Below are 18,729 nucleotides of genomic sequence, written 5' to 3'. Positions count from 1 at the left end.
TTTAGATGGTTTTGTTCATTCTACTTAAAGTTAATTGTCTGTTTTTAGAAAATGACAAGCATTGCTTATTCTGGAAGTTAGGAGATCTGGTTAGATCTCTGCTTTAATTTCTAGTGTGACCCTCAGGAAGACCAAGCAAAACTCTGAAAGCCTGTTCACCTCAAAAGTACTTGATGGTCTCCAAGGTGTCAAGTTTTTTTATTTTATTGCATGGTGCCTTGATTCCAAAGTGGATCCAGTCTTCTAAGAAAAAGTTCTGAAATAAGGCTTGCAAAAGAGACTATGTTCCCCAGAACCTAAGCACTCCAGATGTCTCAAATCTTGGCCTCTCTCCATGATTCATTGGCTTCAGCAGCCTTCAGATGTATTCCTACCTGCACAGCAAGAATGATCACACCCATTTCTAAGGCATTCTGAAATCTTAGGCCTACTATCCAACTCTGTATGTGTGACAGAAGGTAGCGGATAAGTATAAGATATGGAGGAAGAATATGAAGTCAGGGAAAAACTTTAAATTTTTCTTGTTAAATATTTTATTTACCTTTTATATTTAAAACTAAATGATCACAAGATGTAAACCCTAAAGCAAAAATTGGATTAAAGTGTATAAAATAATTTGGTCCTGCCTCCTCCCTCACGTGCCTTACCTCCTGGCCTCCTTTTATCCTCCGCCAAGCTACGATGTGTCTTTGACTTGAGTGTGATATTTTCTCCTCACATTCCTCTTTTTTCCTTCTTCACAGGGTACATCCCCAGTTATTTAGACAAGGATGAGCTATGTGTAGTGTGTGGTGACAAAGCCACCGGGTACCACTACCGCTGCATCACGTGTGAAGGCTGCAAGGTAATTGCCCTGGGACCAGTGAGCTCCGAGCTCAGCCTAGCTCTAGTGTCTCTCCCAGGATTCCACTAGAATGCAACATGAAGTTTAAGTTCAAATTAGAACCAGATTCCAACACTCACAGCCTGTGATCATCCAAGACCTTTGTGTGGCTGTCCTCCTCCATTTTTGACATGTTTAATAATGGAATTTTTTTTTTCCTAAATCAACAATAACTAAATGAATTTGCATGAGTTTAATGTCTGGCTTTTAAGACAGGGAGAGAAGTAATAAGAGGAAAAGAAATTAATATTCTCACTGTAAATTTAAAAATGCATAGATATTTTATAATATATTATCTCAAGAAATAACCATTTCTCCTCCTGTTTTATCTCCAGTGGTTGAGGAGACAGAATGTACTCTACCACATGCTATTAATCTGAGTAAATATGCTCATTTTTGCTATTTTTTTAATGTGCTCACTTTTAAGGGTTCCATTAGAGAAATCTTTGAGGTTACTTAGATTCAATTACGTTCTGAAATTATCCAAATTGGCTTTCTGCACAGCCTTCAGCCAGTAAGTAAATTCTGGGCATCCATCAGCTAATTTTATGTTCTGCAGACCCATCTACAGGAGACACTTGACAAGAATACACCTGTGATCAACAGTTCACTTCCCAAAAGTGAACCTAAATTCGCCTACTTACACTCTTCATCATCAAAATTAAGATGAGCTTCCCGGCAAATATCTTTTGGTCCAACAACCTAGCCTAGAAAATACAGTCTACTATAAAAATAAATAAAGCTCAATCCAGTGCTAGATTCAGCGTTCGGCTCATGTTTTATAAATGAGGAAGTATAGTAAGCCAGGGGAAAGACTTCTTTAATGTTTACTTGTTAAATGTTTTATTTACTTTTTTATCGCTTCTCGGCCTTTTGGCTAAGATCAAGTGAAATTTTTTATTTACTTTTTCTATTTAAACCAAATGATCCCAAGATGTAAACCCTAAAGCAAAGATTGGATTAAACTATCTAAAATGATTGAGTCTTCCCTCCTCTGTCACCCACCTCACCTCCTCCTCTTTCTTCCCCTCCTCCAAATATCCCCGTTTCCTCCCTTTGACCCTAAACCCCAAAAATCAGCATGGTAGCTTGGTTTCAAGGTAAGGTGCCCATTTCCCTAATGGAAGACTTTCCGTGCAAATTCCCTAGTTTTTGTGCATGAAATTAGGAAACACTTAGTGGAAGCCTACTAGAAGTGTTGAAGTGGAATCAATGGAGTCATTGGAACCAGGGCACATCAGGGCGTTTCTAAGTTCCCAAGGCCCTATATCTGCAAGACTTTTGTGGTATGTTCTAGTGTGCTCTCATTCATCCAGACCCCTTTGATCTGGAATTTGTACCTTTTAACAATGACTGTGCCAAAGATTGCTATTACATCCACGAAAATAATGTCTTAAGGAGTTTAATGGAAGCAAATAAAAGTAAGTCCTGACTATTTATTAATTGGGGGACTTGCAGACTGTCTCTTAAAAGCAGTTTTATTGGCTTGATTTGAAAGTAATAACACTGCATTACTTTCGATATACTCTCTCACTCTGAAAGCTCAGTAATTCAAATGGACCTTTTTTCTACATTAGCCCCAATTCATAAAGCTTTTGCCTACCTGATTATGCAGGATTGAGATTCTTTCGAATCAGTTCCTAATGGCAAATTCTTAATTCTGGGAAAGACCCTAATGAAAATTCCATTTAATATACTCAACTCCCAAAGTGACTCTAAAGACCAAATGTGCTTTACAGAGAACTTAATTCTTATTAGTGACTGACTTAAACAAAGGGACAATCAAGCCTATTAACCCATGTATATCTTCATGTATATCTTCATGATGATCAAGAAATCCACTAGCCTCTTTTTCCAAGATCACAGGATGTTTGGGGCCTGATTCAACTGAGGTTTACCTAAAAGAAGAAATCATATAGCAAAAAGCTAGATTTTTTCAGCGTCTTTCTCTTTATCTCATATCAGAATCCTATTTCTAGGATTGCCTCCATCATAAATCAGAAAGCAGTTTTCCCAGGGTAATTATGCAGATCATGCATTTAATATAAAGACAAAGTATCTTGGAAAAAACAATGGAGTTTTTCAAATGAAACACAGTTTTTAGGAGTGGCCAAAGATGAAAAAGGTTATGCTTCACATACTGTTTATTCAAACCTACATTCTGAAAATAATTCTATCCCACACTCGCAGTGTATACGGGGAGAATCTTTTTTGCCCATTTTGCCCTGAAGACAGCAAAAATCTTTTGAGCTGTTTTGTCTGTTTTGATGAGTCAGTTTTTATGCATCTTTTATAGAAAGAATGTTGATACTTCCCCACAACAAACTATTTTTGTAAGAAAGACTCATAGCTTTTAGCAGTTGCCCAAATATTGACACTCAGCTACTTATCACACTAATAAGAGCGTCATCTCAGACCACTAAGAAGTGGATCCAGTTCTCCAAATGCAGAGAAACATGTCTGATGTTGATCAATAAAAGTAAAACCTCTCCTCACCAAAAAATCATCAATGAAATATCTGACCTTATTCAGTCCCTAGGACATGTCTTTTGTTAGCTCACCTCTAAAAAGAATTTTGTAGGTAGACTACATTAAATATTGTCTATTCAATTCACTTCCAGAAGTTAATTTTTGTCACTTTTTAAAATTAAGGGATCTAGCATCTTTACATGTTTACTCACATGAAGTGATCCTTTATCATATGTCAAATATGTTTTTATTATAACTTAGGGGAAGCCAACGTCTTAAAAGGGATTTGGTCCATGAAGCCCCCAAGTCATCAGAGAGAAACCACAGAAAAGATGATACTATGAATAGCAAAGCCTGCCACCCCAATACCTTTCTCAACATAAGCAAAGTATAAATTATTTCATTCATTCCATTTAAAAGTTCACAGAGTAGCCTTTTTAGGAAAATGAATGTTACCCCGTCGTCTGGTATACCACAGCTCATTCTCTCCTTAACATTGTCAGATGCATCAGTATGCTCCACCCCCCCCTTCTAGAACATAAGTCAGCATCAGAGTATGTGTGAGAAAAGGGTCTCCCCAACAACTTTCCTATCCTCCTAGCAGCACACATTCTCCCTGATGCCCCGGACTTTGGTGCTACCACCTCTAGGGAAACTCTGCTTCCTCCAGAAGGAGGTATGCTACCCAGCCACTCTCCTCTCTGCCTGTGACTCTTGTCTTCTCACCAGGAATCTCCAGGTTGCTTTGCTCACCGGGCAGGGATGATCCAGGAAGGGTAGACTGGAAAGAGGGCAGCAGAGGGAGGGTAGGAAGGTTCACAGGTCAGCTTATCCTTCAGCACTGTGACATGCTCTGACATTCATGCTCTAACAGAATGTGCCCACCTTGAATACCCAGAGAAAGACCGCCAACATGACAGAGCTGCCCATGTGTGACGGAGTGAATCTTGGAACATGACAGCAACATCATTCAAACCAAAGGACATAAGTGTTTAAGGATACAAAATCCAAAAAATAATGGGGGCAGTTTTCCTGTTAGAACTTGAATAGAAGTGATAAGGGATTTGCACAGATGCCCCCAAATCAAGTCCACTAGTTTCAGTCATGGCTGTCATTTTTCTATTTCATCCTGCTTTGCCCAATATAAAATCTTACGTTTGACCTTTCCATTATAAGGTCTTCTGTGTGAGTGAACATGCAAGTGGCATATGTACATAATCAAAGCCAAGGAAAGTTCAACAGGATCATTCAAATTTGGGCTTAATCTAGGCCAGCTGGTATGTCAGTCCCTATTTCTGTAATAAAGTTAGAGGTCCCTTTAAGCTTTAGTAGACAGTATCCTTCAACATTTGTTTTTCCCTTGCTAGTCTACTAAAACAGATAGAACAAAGGTAGGGGGCTGCTATTTAAAATCTGTCCATCTAAAACATTTAAATGATATAGTAAAATTGGATTCAGTTCATATTATATCAGCAGTTAGGTAAATAAGACTTGGAGTCTGACTCCTGAGCTCTAGGCTCAGTTCCACGGTGTACTCACCACACGATTTGGGGCAAGTGATTGAACCTGTCAGAGCCTTAGTTTTTTAATACCTATCATGAAGATATTACGAGTACCTACTTCATAAGGTTGTAAAAGAGACAGAAGTATAGAGAAGGTGTCTACAGCACTTTGCAATGGGTCCCTTACAATAAGGGCATGCTCTCTGCTATCATGAGTGCTAAAATGCAGAAGCACCATTGTCAAGACAGGAGTACCATGTCCAGGAAGGTTCTGCTAGAACACACCTTTGAGAAGGTTTATGTCACCTAAATCTGGACTAAATGGCATCCTCAGCTGCCTTTATGGTGGCCCTCTCCCATGCCTAAGAAAGGAAGACATGTACTGAACCTCAGGGTGTATGCCGACCGACACTGGAAAGAAAGAATACTATGAAAGGAAAAACCCAAATGCAGTGTGCAGTGAGAAAAATTGGGTGGAGAGTCAGGAATTTTCTACTCCCCAAGTACTATTGTTTCAAGGGTTATCTGAGCTGGCCATGGTCCTTTCAAGAGTCAAAAACAAGAACTAAACTAAATCTCTAAAAGTTGTTCAATGTATCCATTTAATTAATAAATTAAATTATTAATTAATAGAGTATTACAAGTATCCAGCTCCTTTATTCACCAGCACAAAGTATAGCAAGGTTCTTCTCAGCTTACTTTAACAACACAATTATGCCACTCTATGAAATGAAATAATATAATTTATTTAAATTACTCAATGTGTAGAAAAAATAAAAATGAACACTAGATTTTTCCCATTAACCTCTTTTCCTTACGAAATGCCAAAAAGATACTGACTGTCTGTAGTCCTAGACATTTCCTTCATCTCAGATTTAGAATTCTTTAGATTCAGTTTAGGCTAACTGTCCTGTATGTGAATAGGTAGGAACTACAGGCCTATACACAGGTAAGGTCCAAAACAATCTATCACAGTTATCTGGACACAAAATTCTGGAGCCATTTATTTCTAGAAAATATAAAACTGTTCTCTTGGGTCTTTCTTTCCCATGTAGGGTTTCTTTAGAAGAACCATTCAGAAAAATCTCCATCCATCCTATTCCTGTAAATATGAAGGAAAATGTGTCATAGACAAAGTTACCAGAAATCAGTGCCAGGAATGTCGCTTTAAAAAATGCATCTATGTTGGCATGGCAACAGATTGTAAGTAATCTTCTTCCTTTGTTTCATATTCAAGAAGTGTTGATTGGGGAAAGATTTGGTTCAAGGAGATCAACCAGACAGAAAAGAAGGCAGGAACCCATGTGGACAGAGAGAAGACACCTAGTACTCCCACAGACCCCTCACTCGCAGGCACTGCTGCGTGGTTTCCATCCTACCCCTTCCCTATCAACTCCCAACTCTCAAAGAGACCACGTGGGAGAGGAAGTGATTAAATTATCCCTAACACATCTGCAGGACTGTTAGCAATTCTCTGTTCACAACAGATTACGAATGTCCCATCATGTCAGTCCCCCTTGATGAGGCGTAATTTTACCTACGACATTTGTGTGGTGAGAGCCTCATGGACTAGTCCTAATGTTTTTCAAAAGCAGAGACAGGAATTTATTTTGTGGACATTTTTGGAGATGGGGCACTAGCAGAAAACATCATGTTCAGTAATTTTTGAAGAATGTGAAGTCGAGTGCTATCGCATGAGTCATCCTGCCATTGGTTGTTTGTTATATTTTTAGCCCATAAAAACATTCTAAGCCCCAGTCCTCCTACCCAGTTTTCAAAGTGCCACAGCATATGGTGGTGAGATTAGCCACTGGAGTCTCTTCTTCCCGCACCGTGCAAAGGATTTACACCAGTCACTTTAATTAATCTAATAAAAAGAATTGTGTCATTCAGAATGTGTGGCCTCCATTTTGCCAGTCAAATCAGTGTTAATGGTTTCTGTTGGTATAAGTGTTTTGCATCTCAATGAAAGTTTCCAACTTGTAGTTTAAAAAGAAGAAAAAGAAAGAAAATAAAAAAGGAAAGAAAGAAGAAAAGGATGTAATGAGGATTTTCCTCAGGAAAGAGGAAATAATCACGGCTCACATTTATGTGATAAACAGGGTTCTCTCAGCTAGAACAAAAAAATCCACGAAATGTCCTGCTTTGCCCATTAAAGAAGACAGAATGGGGAATCTTTATAAAGGAGGAGGGTTGTGTGAGAGCTTTAGGCTGGAAATCCTGGGTTGATCCCCACCTCTGGCTGAGTGTGTTGTCTTCATCTTTTAAAGACTTTCAGCCATTACCAACAATATGCCTGATAAGGATACGTGAAAATGATTGACCTAGAACCAAATATTTAGATATGTCGGTGTAAGGGACTGTTATTACTGAATGTCCATTTCATTGCTTGATTGTTAAAAATAGGAATGTTTATAAAGTTAAAAAAGCTCAGTGTTATCTTGACTAGGTGGAAATTAATTTTGAATGCATCCTATGAGGCATTTTAAGAGCTCAGGCTTTATAATCAGAAAAGCTGTTGGAGTCCCATATCTGCCACTTACTAGCTGTGTGACCATCAGACCTAATCTCTGGTTTCCCTTACGTGAAATCATCGTCTACCTTGCAAGTTGTTTTCAGGATTAAATTAGATAATGCATGATATCAAATGCCACAAAGGCACTAAGGAAGCACTTGGGAAATGGGGCTATGAGTAGAGCCCACTGCTTGTCCCTTTAATAGGGAAACCAAAGTGACCTAACAGGACTCATTCACATTTCCCACATTTGCCATTGTTCACCTGATTTGGATGATGCAATCCAACCTAGATGACCTGGGGTTTCATTATTCTGTTTGTGGATTAGCTGAGTACTTTTGGTTCTCTTCCTCCTGCTATGTTTGCTTTTTTTCTTTTCCTACCAGGCCACACCTTCATCAAGAAATGGCCCTAGGACAATGATGTTGTAGAACTGGAATCAGGAGTCCTGGGTTTTGCCTTGGCTCTGCCATGAACTTGCTGTGTGACTTTAGGCAAGTCATGATTTCTCTGGATCAACTTCCTCCTCTGTGAAAGGAGGGAGTTGGGCTAGATAATACCGAAGGTTCTTTCCAGTTCTAAAATACTGTGACTCGGTAGCATAAAACCTGAGCCTTTCCATTCCATTGATAGTTACTAAGAGTCTGGTAAAATGGTTTTGTTCTGGAAAATAACCACAGGAGTAGAGGTTTCTTGTTTTCTGTCCTTCTTATGTTCCTTTTGCATAAGTGGCAAAAGTCATGGTTCTATTTACTGACCACCTGTAGTGCATTAACACTTTGAATGCCCTGTGAGGTGGGTATTATTGATCCGGTTTTACACAAGAATTAATGAAAGCTCAAGGAGCCTAAGCAACTTGCCAGAAGTCACACAGCTAGAATGTGGTAGTGTCAGGATTCAAACTCAGCTCTTTCTAGATTCCAAAGCCTGGGCTCTTTAACCACCGTTGAGGGTAGACCAGGTAGAGACTAGAGCAAAGTGAGTACCCGGGCAGTCTGAGATAGGCCGAGCTTCATTCCAATGGGCTCTTGAGGGAGCTAATAAAGAGTTGGGGTCCTTTTCATCTAAGGAAGAGATCATTAGCCTCCTGTTTACTGTTCCAGAACTTTCGTTTAATCTGAAATTCTTTTTACTAAGCCATTTGAGGGCAGGTGAAGAGGAACAGAGACCCTGGGAGTGAATCCAGATAATTGGCTATAGACTCATATTGACTGAATACAGACTCATCTGGGAACCCATGGATAGGACAGACTTTACTTCCCTCTGCTTCCTTCTACTTTAGGGCCACCTTCTGCAGAGGTGGGATGCTCACTGCCCAACTTCCCCCAGAGCTTTGTTTCAAAACGCTGGCCAGGCATTGGGAGTTCGCATTAGATCTCGAGTCGGACCACAGCTAGTCAATGGCAGTTTGCTGCCAAGGGGAGAAAATATCCCAATATGACCCACCCTGCAGGACCTGCTCAGCCATCTGTGCGTGGGTGGTCCAGGGCGCATGTGCAATCTGCCAAGTGTCTGCGCGTGTCCCTGTGTTTCGTCTCATCTTTCTTCCCCTCCTAGTGGTCCTGGATGACAGCAAGAGACTGGCAAAGAGGAAGCTGATTGAGGAGAACCGGGAGAAAAGACGGCGGGAAGAGCTGCAGAAATCCATTGGGCACAAGCCGGAGCCCACAGACGAGGAGTGGGAGCTCATCAAAACTGTCACCGAAGCCCATGTGGCCACCAATGCCCAAGGCAGCCACTGGAAGCAGAAACGGAAATTCCTGGTGAGGCTCCCCGGCTCAGCTAGATATCAGCTGCATGCTCCACATTTCCCCCTTCAGCTCGTTCAGTCCTCATCACCCTGGGATGCTGGTGCAACGGCCCCCATTTCACTGATAGTAGTCCTAAGAAGTCAAGTGACTTGAAGAGTCAGGATTTGAATCCAGGGCTGTCTGAGAACAAAGGTCACTCCTCTCATCTGTTGCTTGTGAGTCACTAAATTCTAAAGCAGTTTCTTAGGTGACATAGTCCATTTGCTTTTGCTGTTAATAAGGCCAGCCTTAAATCAACTAATTATAACCTTCTTTACCTGCCAGCTTTCCTCTTTTATACCCATTTCTTCTCCCAGATGCCCATTGATATAGTTAGTCTCCTAAACTCACGCCAAGATATCTCCTTGAAAATAACCCCTAGAATGAAGTGTCCCATATCTCAACTGTAATTTTATGTCAATAGAAGTCAAAATATTTAGCTTAAAATAAAGGAACTCGAGCCCACGGAGACAAGAGGAATTGGGGGGTGGGAGGGTTGGGCTGGGATATATAGAGGTATATAGAGAAAACAGGACTTTCTAGGTTCTTGGAAGATGAGTGTTTGATGTTTTTATAAAAACTAACCACTGTGAAAGTCCTTCCTATTCATATCTCCTTTGGACATCACCATGCTTTTGGTTAGACTAGAATTATTATCCCCATCTCACAGATATGCAAACCAAACCAAAGGCCTTATTTGGTTCACCGAGCTTCACACTGCTAGAAAGTGGCAGCCAGGCCTAGAAGTCCAGGCTGTCCACCCACCTCACCAGAGGGACTGCCCTACCCTGCCACCACCAGCTGGTGTTTGACCATCTCAAAGACTGACCGTGCCCTTCGTTTATGACGTGGAATCTTTATGAGCACCACCAGCATCTTTATTAACATTCCTTCCCACCTAAATGAAAGGGTATAGTGTATAATTGTCCTTATAAAGATACAGTTTTTTCATCATGGTAAGGATATAGTTTTCATCAACATTATAAGGAGATAATTTTTTCATGAAAACGGTAAAACTACAACCTTAAAGAAAATTTTTGGAAAGAAAAAGCTGGCCCATAATCCACCTGCTCTCAGTTACTTTCACTGCTGTCCAGAGCAGATTCTAACATACTCTGTTCATGGCATCTATGAACAGTAATGTTAGCAAACACTTAGATGGCCCTTATCAAGTGCCAGGTTCTATTTCGAGTGCATTCCATATTAACCTATGCCAAAAGTGTAGGTAGAAGTGGGTAAAAATCTTCATTTTTACCAAGCAGAGAACTGAGGCAGAGAGGTTAAGGAAGCTTGCAGAGCTCCATAGCTGTAAGCAGTGGTGATGGATACACCCCAGCTCCAGGATCCATGCACTTGATCACCACACTATGCAACTTGGCCACCTACACAAACCCAAAGAGCCTTTGAAAGACACATGCCTTTGGAGGGGCAGCCTTTTAGTTTCTTGATCTTGAATCCTCAGGCCTACTCTGGTATATCTGCCAGGAATTAGAAAACATGAATTCTGGAATAGATAGATCAATTCTAATCCAACATATTTGGGGCATAACAAGATAGGGTCCTGCCTACCCAAAGCCTAAATCTAGCCTTTCCCCAAATGTATCAACCATAAATGAACATGGTAGAAACCAGTTCCAGGCCTGATTTCAGAGTAGTGCCAAAGCTGAATTTCAAATAAAGTAGAAGATTTGGGGCACATCTGGACTTCTAGGGAATTTTACACTTCAGTTTTCTCTACTCCAGGAGAATGAATACTAGTCTAACTAAATTCATTTCAGTGGTCACGAGGGCACTTCTTTCCAGACTCTAAAGTCTGTTCTTTTATTTTAAAGAAAAAAAAAAAAGACATTTACTGAGCTACTACTGTGTGCCAGGAAGTGAATAAGTCAGCTCTATTCTGGTGGAGGGAGAAAAACAGTAAGGATTAAACAAACAAGATGAATACAGGTGGTGGTATGTCCAGTGAGGAAAACAAACATCGTGATGGGGCAGAGTTATAGAAATTGGAAACAGAGAGAGACTTTCCTTCTCTGAACAGGGTGGTCAGAAAGGTCTCTCTGAGGAGGTGGCATGAGCTGTGTCTAAGAGCTAAGAAACAAACTCTATGCAGTAAAATACAGTCATATCTCTTTATGCCTTGTGGTCTCTTTAGCAAAGAAGACACAATTGGCTAATGGTTAAATTTTTTTTTAATTTATTTGACAGACAGAAATCACAAGCAGGCAGAGAGGCAGAGAGAGAGAGGCAGGCTCCCTATTGAGCAGAGAGCCCGATGCGGGGCTTGATGCGGGTCTCGATCCCAGGACCCTGAGATCACGACCCGAGCCGAAGGCAGAGGCTTTAACCCACTGAGCCACTCAGGTGCCCCCGATTGGCTAATTGTTAAAAAGCAGGTCTGCACCTTTAGCTCAAAGGCTCCTAATGCTTTTCATCAGTCTGATCATCTACAGAAAGAACCAAAGAAAGTATGGCACAGGGTGATTTGCCATTAGTTTTTTGTCAGGGTCATGAGGTTATCCAGGAACAAGAGTTCTCTTTGGGAAGCAGATATTCACAGAGCAACTGTTTTACCCACCTTTCTCCCTCCCAGGGCGGAGCCGACGACAGATATGTTGTAGATCTTTGATCCATTCAAGAAATTGTCACCCGTCTTGATCCAAATACAAAAAGCTGCTTCTCCAGGCCATTTTTTCTTAGGGGGGTGCTGGGAGCAGGGGTATCTGAATACCTCTACAGTCCCATCTGTGTCTATAATGAGCTTCATTTCTATCAGCCTATCCCCTTCTATGACTGGGATCTCCCCAGCATCTCCTCAACAGAAGGGCCATGTTCCATTTAGTATTGTCACTGCAGTGTCGATCCTATGTGTGGTTGAGACCTGTGGTAGCTCTTGTCAAAGATGGCTGCCATTACCGCCTTTCTTCCCTGTATATACAGCTCATTCTCTCCCATAGAGAGGTGAAGTCTATTCCTCTCTCTCATTGAACAGGGGTTGGGCTTGGGATTCCTTTAAGCAACAGATTTTAGCAGAGTGACTTTTAAGGCTGAATCTGGTGCCAGACAAGAGACCAGAAATGTGGGTAAAAAAGCCTCAGATGACACCAGCCTCTGTTTCCATTTAAGAACAACTGTATGAGGGACCCTAAGTGAGAACAGCCAGCTGAGCCCATCAACTCTGCACAACAGTAAAAATCTGTTGTTTTAAGCCACAGTTTGTTACACAGCGTAGATAACTAGGACAGAACACAATAGATATCGTGAAACAGAACGTACAGTTCCACTGGCCCATCCTCAGAGACAGTACAGCTAAGCCCTGTGTCTCAGCCTAGTTTACATATTTACACATGCCCCTTGCAGAAGAGTGACTCCAATTGACTATGTATGCTCAGGATAAAAATTTCACTGAGCGGTGAATTATTCTTGCAAGGACATTAAGAATCCTTCATCAAAGGCAGCTTTGCTAAACAATATTCGTGTCTGAATAGGCTTCTACACATTAGGATTTGTGTCTCCCGTGCGGCTGCCTCTATTCTGCTTATAATACTGCTATGCATATTATTTCATTTACTTGTATGTGATGATGGCCCATCTTCTTCTGAAAAAGAATTTGAAGAGACTTATTATGTTAATAATAGTATAGTAATATATCAGAAGGAACTAAAAATTATATGTTGTCCTAAAAACTGCAAGTATTTGTTTATCTGGAAGAGGAAAATCACTTAGTCCCCCAAAAGAATATTCTTCATCACTTTTCACCCTAACGTCAGGACTCAAGTCAGAAATAGAGACTGTTGGTTTGACCTGGGTTTCAAATCTGTATTTGTGTCTGTAGAAATGAGAGTCATTGGCAAATAAACTTTTTAAAAAGCCATGTAGATTTTCATAATTCCAAAGCCACTCTTTAAAACTACTTCCAAAAGCACTTAAATCATAATTTTCTAGTTTTCTCCAATCCACCCAAATCCCTGATGGTACAGAAGTGCCCAATGTAACCACTCTTTGGGTGTGGTGACAGCGATGATGAAACAGAGACCTGCACTGAGAAGGGAACAAGGGCCATCTGAGCCAAACAAGGGAAGCAGTGTCTCTCCCATGGGTAATTCACTTCTACACCTCCCAGGGGTGGGAAGACACTCAGTCTGGAGTAAAGCGCATAGCAGCAGCAACATTGTCTGTTGACATGATGTTATTATTCTGCTCCCTTCATTCGCATGCGAAGTTACAGCTTTGGATGAATTTTCCATCCAAGTGTAAAATGTGACCATCAGAACAAGGGCCGGGCTGCCCAACTTTCCCCCAGCAGAGCTACTGACTGATTTCACACATGATCCACTGGGAAAGCCTCAGTAAAGGGGCATAAGCAGAAGGGCCAACCAGGATGGGTGATTTGGCCACATGTGGTATGCATGGACAGGTCATAAGGCAAGAGCAACCAAGTCAGGAAGGTGTCTAACTCCCAAAATTATAATTATAACTGCATCAGAAGAAGGCGGGGTCATAGTCATGTGCATGGAGATTCAACCAGAGAGCCTGAGTTCAATGCTTGTCTATGTTGCTTTATATATACATATAATAATATGTATTATTATATGTATAATATTATGTTTTATTACATAATACATCTAATATTTAAATAAATATATACACATATATGTATGTGTATATATATTTATTTAAAGCAACACAGACAAGCATTGAACTATACACACACACACACACACACACACACATGTATGTATGTATGTATGTATGTATGTATGTATGTATATTGCTTTTTGGTTACATGACTTTAAGCAAATTCCTTCACCTCTCTAAGGCTCAGGTGACTTTACACCACAAGGTATAAAAGTTGTAGATATAAGTGCCCAGCACATCATTAACAACCATGTAAGGGGCGCCTGGGTGGCTCAGTGGGTTAAAGCCTCTGCCTTCGGCTCGGGTCGTGATCCCAGGGTCCTGGGATCGAGCCCCGCATCGGGCTCTCTCCTCAGCGGGAAGCCTACTTCTCCCTCTCTCTCTCTGCCTGCCTCTCTGCCTACTTGTGATTTCTGTCTGTCAAATAAATAAATAAAATCTTTAAAAAAAAAAAAAGAAAGAAAACAACCATGTAAGTTGTTCCTATATGCATTATCCCTACAATTCCCACCTCACGTCCATCCCTGCTTATCCCGGGAAAAGGGAGAGCCTGTAGTAATATGCCAAAGCCCAAGGACCTTTAATCACCATTGGTCTGGGCCTTCCTGCCCATCCCCTTACGAAGGTGTAAGAAGATACCCTGTGATCTCGCAAAGGAAGGGACAAGTCCCATCTGGCCCCATCCCACTCTGCTTGTGCTAGAGAGCTGTAAGTTCAAGCCACATAGCCCTCAGCTCTGAGCCAGCCACAGCAAAGAGGTCAATGGGCAGCATCTGCTACCCACCTTAAATAATACTGATGAACATTCAAAGCAGAAAGGCACCGAGTCTCCCTTTGTGTATCAGCAGCTAGTGACCCAAGTAAGCTAGTAGAAGCCCACCCCTGCACACACCTCTGAATCTCTCCCTTCATGCCCCCATCCCCGCCACTGCCCCAAGGAGACATCCTGGATTCCTTATTGTCCTGCACCCCACATCCAGTCAGTCAGAAAGCCCTATGTCCAGCTCCCAAGAGAAGTTTGAGTTCTTCCACTTCTCTCCATGTCTACTGTCGCCCCATAGTCCAGACCACTTTATGTCCTGCCCAAACAGCTAGTGCCACAGGGCCATTTCTTCGTCCGGCTTACCACATCCCTACTCCACATAACAACCCAAATTCTCATCCTGCTGCCCTCTTATTTGAAGCCCCTTAGTGGAGCCACACTGCATAAGCCCATCCCTTCCCTAGAGGCCATCATCGTGAGACCCTCGTCTCCCTTTGTGCCTCATCTCATGGCATCTCTGGGGTCCAACTACATGGGCCTCCTTTCTGGCCTTGGGACTTGGCACTGGCTTTTCCCTTTGCCTTAAATTTTCTTCCTCTGGCTCTGTGGAGTGTTACCTTCTTGACATTCTTCCAGTTAAAGCTTACACATCACTTCTCAAAGAGTCCTAGGCTGCCCACCTCCCTTCTGACCCCCACATACTATCATGTCACCTCCAGTCTAATCACAGATAGAAATTCTTCTGTGAGAATATTCTTTTTATTGTCTGTCTTCCCTCAATACAGTGAAAGTTCCTTGAGGGTGCATTGTTCATTGATGTAACCTCAGCATCTAGAACCAGGCCTGGCCCCATAGTAGTTGCTGAATAAATATTGGTTCAACATGTATAAACATACATTTATTCACTCAACCAACCAACAAACATTCTGTCCTCCACCTTTTAGCTCAATGTTTTCCACACAGTAGACAACCTTAAAGCTTATGCCTCCCAGTAAGTTTATATCTTACTGCATACCTACATAACACAATAAAAAGTGATAGTAATAAATGCCTGAATGCCATGAGTGATGTATGTGGCCCACCATCTGTGTTCCTGTGAGATAGGCCTCATTTCACACAGGTCATCTGGGAAGACTTCAAAGAGAAAACGGAATTTGAGTGGGATAGGATTTGAAATTGGCAAAGATAAGATGCAAGTGGGGACTTGAGAGAAAGCAAAAGTCAGGAGGAAAGGCAGCAAAAGTGCAAAGCAAGTTGAGCAGGAGACATGAATAGGTAGGATGAACTGGCTCAGGAGGTCCAGTAGGGCAGCCAAGCAGGAGGAAAGTCAGAATGAGAACTGGAAGCCCCCAGTGAGAAAGCTAAGGCAGTTTGAGCCACAGGCTTTGCCCACAGTCTACCCTGGTGCCTTATCACCAGTACCTGAGCTTGATCCCATTGCATGCTCGAGGGCCGGGGCAGGGGGGGGGGGGGGGTGAGCAAATATATCTCATGTCATGGATTACAAACTTATTACCATATCAACGTGTCTAATAGAGTCCATTGATGTCAACTATTTGTACTCTTCTTTATTTTTTTTTAAGATTTTATTTATTTATTGACAGACAGAGACCACAAGTAGGCAGAGAGGCAGGCAGAGAGGGGAGGAAATAGGGCCCCCACCGAGCAGAGAGTCCTATGCAGGGCTTGATCCCAGGACCCTCGGATCATGACCTGAGCCAAAGGCAGAGGCTTTAACCCACTGAGCCACCCAGGCGCCCCTGTACCCTTCTTTATTTCTAACATCTTCTAAATATTGTAGCAAACAGTGTAAAAAATCTTTAGGGAGGTCACAGACAGGGTTACAGTGCTCAACCTTAATTTCTCTTACCTCATGTGTTGACTCAGGTCAATTCATAGACTCTATTTATCTACCTATCCGTTTTCTTCTGGTATCCAAGATCCATTATGGGAATAAAGCTTAATATAATAAAAAGCTTTTACTTTGTATATGATTTTACTTCTAGCAATTGTATTTTCCACTAAATACCCAAAGGCTTAAAAGTACATTTTCTTCCCTACCCTAATATTTATTTTTCAACAGAAAAGCTTGTGAGGTGGTTACATTTGTAAGTTTAATTTTAATTAAAATTGCCATATTTCCTTAAATAACTCCCCTCCTTTTTTCAAACCTTTAGCGGTATCACAGGTGTAATTCAAATGCCCCATGAACCCAGGGATTAAATGGAAATTTTTTAAAATCAGTATTAACTTAACCGACATTTCAAAGGACACTGAATACCATTAAATACAATCAGATTAGATCTATCCGTGTTCAATGACAAGACATTTAGACTCAACCAGGCCAAACTATAAAAATATAAAAATATTATTATTTTATTTTTATTTCTAATAAAAACTCACCTTATGTGTGTGTGTGTGTGTGTGTGTGTATAAAACTCCCTTTCTTAAGGTATGACCACATTCCTTTTATCAGTCAATCTTCGTAACAGAGTTGTAAAATAAGCAAGCCAGGTGAGATGAGACTCATTTCTGGGGTGGGAGGAATTATAAAGACCAGCAAGGCGGTGACAAATGCCAGGAGAAGCAGTGCCCAGAGGAGGACCTGATGTGCCTTTTCCCTTCGTTCAGTCTATGTGAGAAAGACAGGCAGAGAGAGAGAAAAGGAAGCTGTATGTGTGATTATTCCATTAATTCTGTCTGCATCCAGAAAGCCAGCAAAGCAGTCGCCTCCCATGGGCTTCCCACACCAACTGTTGCCCCAAAACATCATCACTGACTATGATAACATGACAGACTAGGTTCCTTTCCCATTCACCTGCTGCTGGCAAAGCAAACAATAAAAAATAAAATAAAATAAACAGAAGAACCTACTGGATAACCCAAAAAAGGTCAATGCTGCCAGTTTGTTATGTAATGTATTTTAAATCCTCCCCTAGGCTGTAACCACAGCTCCTACCACGCCTTTGGAGAGGGCCTGGGCTGCTCCTGTTGACCCTGGTGCCCTAGTAACACGTCAGTAATAGAGTCATCCTTTGTTTTCCTTTGTGCTAAGAATTAGACGTGAGCAATAATTGGAGAGCTGTGGGGAAGAAAATGGTGACTGGATTACTCTGAGCTGGATGTGTTATTGCCAGCCCAGTGGTTCTCAAAGTGTAGTCCCAGACCAGCAGCATCAGCATGCCCTGGGAAGTTGTTAGACATGCAGATTCTCGGGCTCTATCCCTGACCTATAGCATCAGAAACTCTGGACATGGGAACCCATCAGGTGATTCTGATGCAGGCAAGTTTGGGGACCACAGCTGTAGGCAGGCTATAGTCTTGTCATCAGCAATACCCTCATGACTCTGCGAGTGAGGGATTCAGCTTTGCTTGACTAGTTCTCAGTGCCAGATCCTCCTGCCCATCTCTGCCCACCGTCCCACCTCTCCCAACCCTGGGTGCCTGGTTCTGGTCTGTTCACTGTGGCTCCAGGCCATGGGACAGGCCTGAGTCTCTGACCCCTCCCATCACCTTCACAACTTCTAGTAAGGTAGTGGGAGAGGATGGTAAGGGAAATAGTAGGAGTAGAATTTTGCCCCCTGGTACACTGGAAAAGTGTACAGGTTGTGGGGCACCTTTGTGGCTCAGTCAGTCGAACATCTGACTCTTGATCTTGGCTCAGGTCATGATCCCAGGGTCATGGGATCAAGTCCCATGCCGGGGCTGCACATGAGTGCTTGCTCTCTCAAAAACATAAATCTTTGAAAAAACAAAAACAAAAACAAACTGTATCGGTTGTAAAAGCCTTGAAGTAGGGGGTAGATGTGGGGTTCCTGGCAGATTGCTGGGTAGAGGCTGGGTGACCAAGATCCAGTCCTGGCCTCAGGGGATTGTTCTTAACCTCCTTGAGCCCTTTGTTTGCTCACCTGCCAATCAGGATTGTGTGAGAACCACTTGAGATAATGGGCTTGCCAAAGGGTGGCTCGCCTGCAGGCCACAGATAAATGGTGGTCATAATTATGACAACAACGAGAAAGGGCAACAGAGGGAACTGTTCCTGGTAGGTAACACAGGTGGCAATAGCAGATGGTGAGAGACCATGATGACCATGATGATCTTGGAGCCCTCAGCTAAGGAGCTGGAGAGTACCAAAGTACACTGGGGAGGTTAATGTGAGTGATACAAGCACC

The 18,729-nt window shown here is 41.9% G+C and overlaps 1 protein-coding gene and 1 non-coding gene across 16 annotated transcripts in view; both read left to right on the top strand.

The window, feature by feature from the left end:
* Positions 1-18,729, top strand: part of THRB (thyroid hormone receptor beta) — a 377,970-nt gene that overhangs the window by 340,118 nt on the left and 19,123 nt on the right. For all 15 annotated transcript variants that reach the window (XM_047738224.1, XM_047738163.1, XM_047738132.1 and 12 more), the window contains 3 exons: positions 744-844; positions 5,910-6,057; positions 8,927-9,132. In XM_047738224.1, coding sequence (XP_047594180.1) covers positions 744-844; positions 5,910-6,057; positions 8,927-9,132 — 455 coding nt within the window. The remainder of the gene's footprint in view (positions 1-743; positions 845-5,909; positions 6,058-8,926; positions 9,133-18,729) is intronic.
* LOC125090197 (small nucleolar RNA sR17) lies at positions 13,173-13,225 on the top strand. The gene has a single exon (XR_007124236.1). It is a non-coding gene; the product is annotated as a small nucleolar RNA sR17 (small nucleolar RNA).

The sequence above is a fragment of the Lutra lutra genome, chromosome 1 (genome assembly GCF_902655055.1).
Source record: "Lutra lutra chromosome 1, mLutLut1.2, whole genome shotgun sequence".
NCBI lineage: Eukaryota > Metazoa > Chordata > Mammalia > Carnivora > Mustelidae > Lutra > Lutra lutra.
The sequence above is the reverse complement of the archived record's forward strand: the minus strand, read 5'-3'. Positions and strand labels throughout refer to the sequence as shown.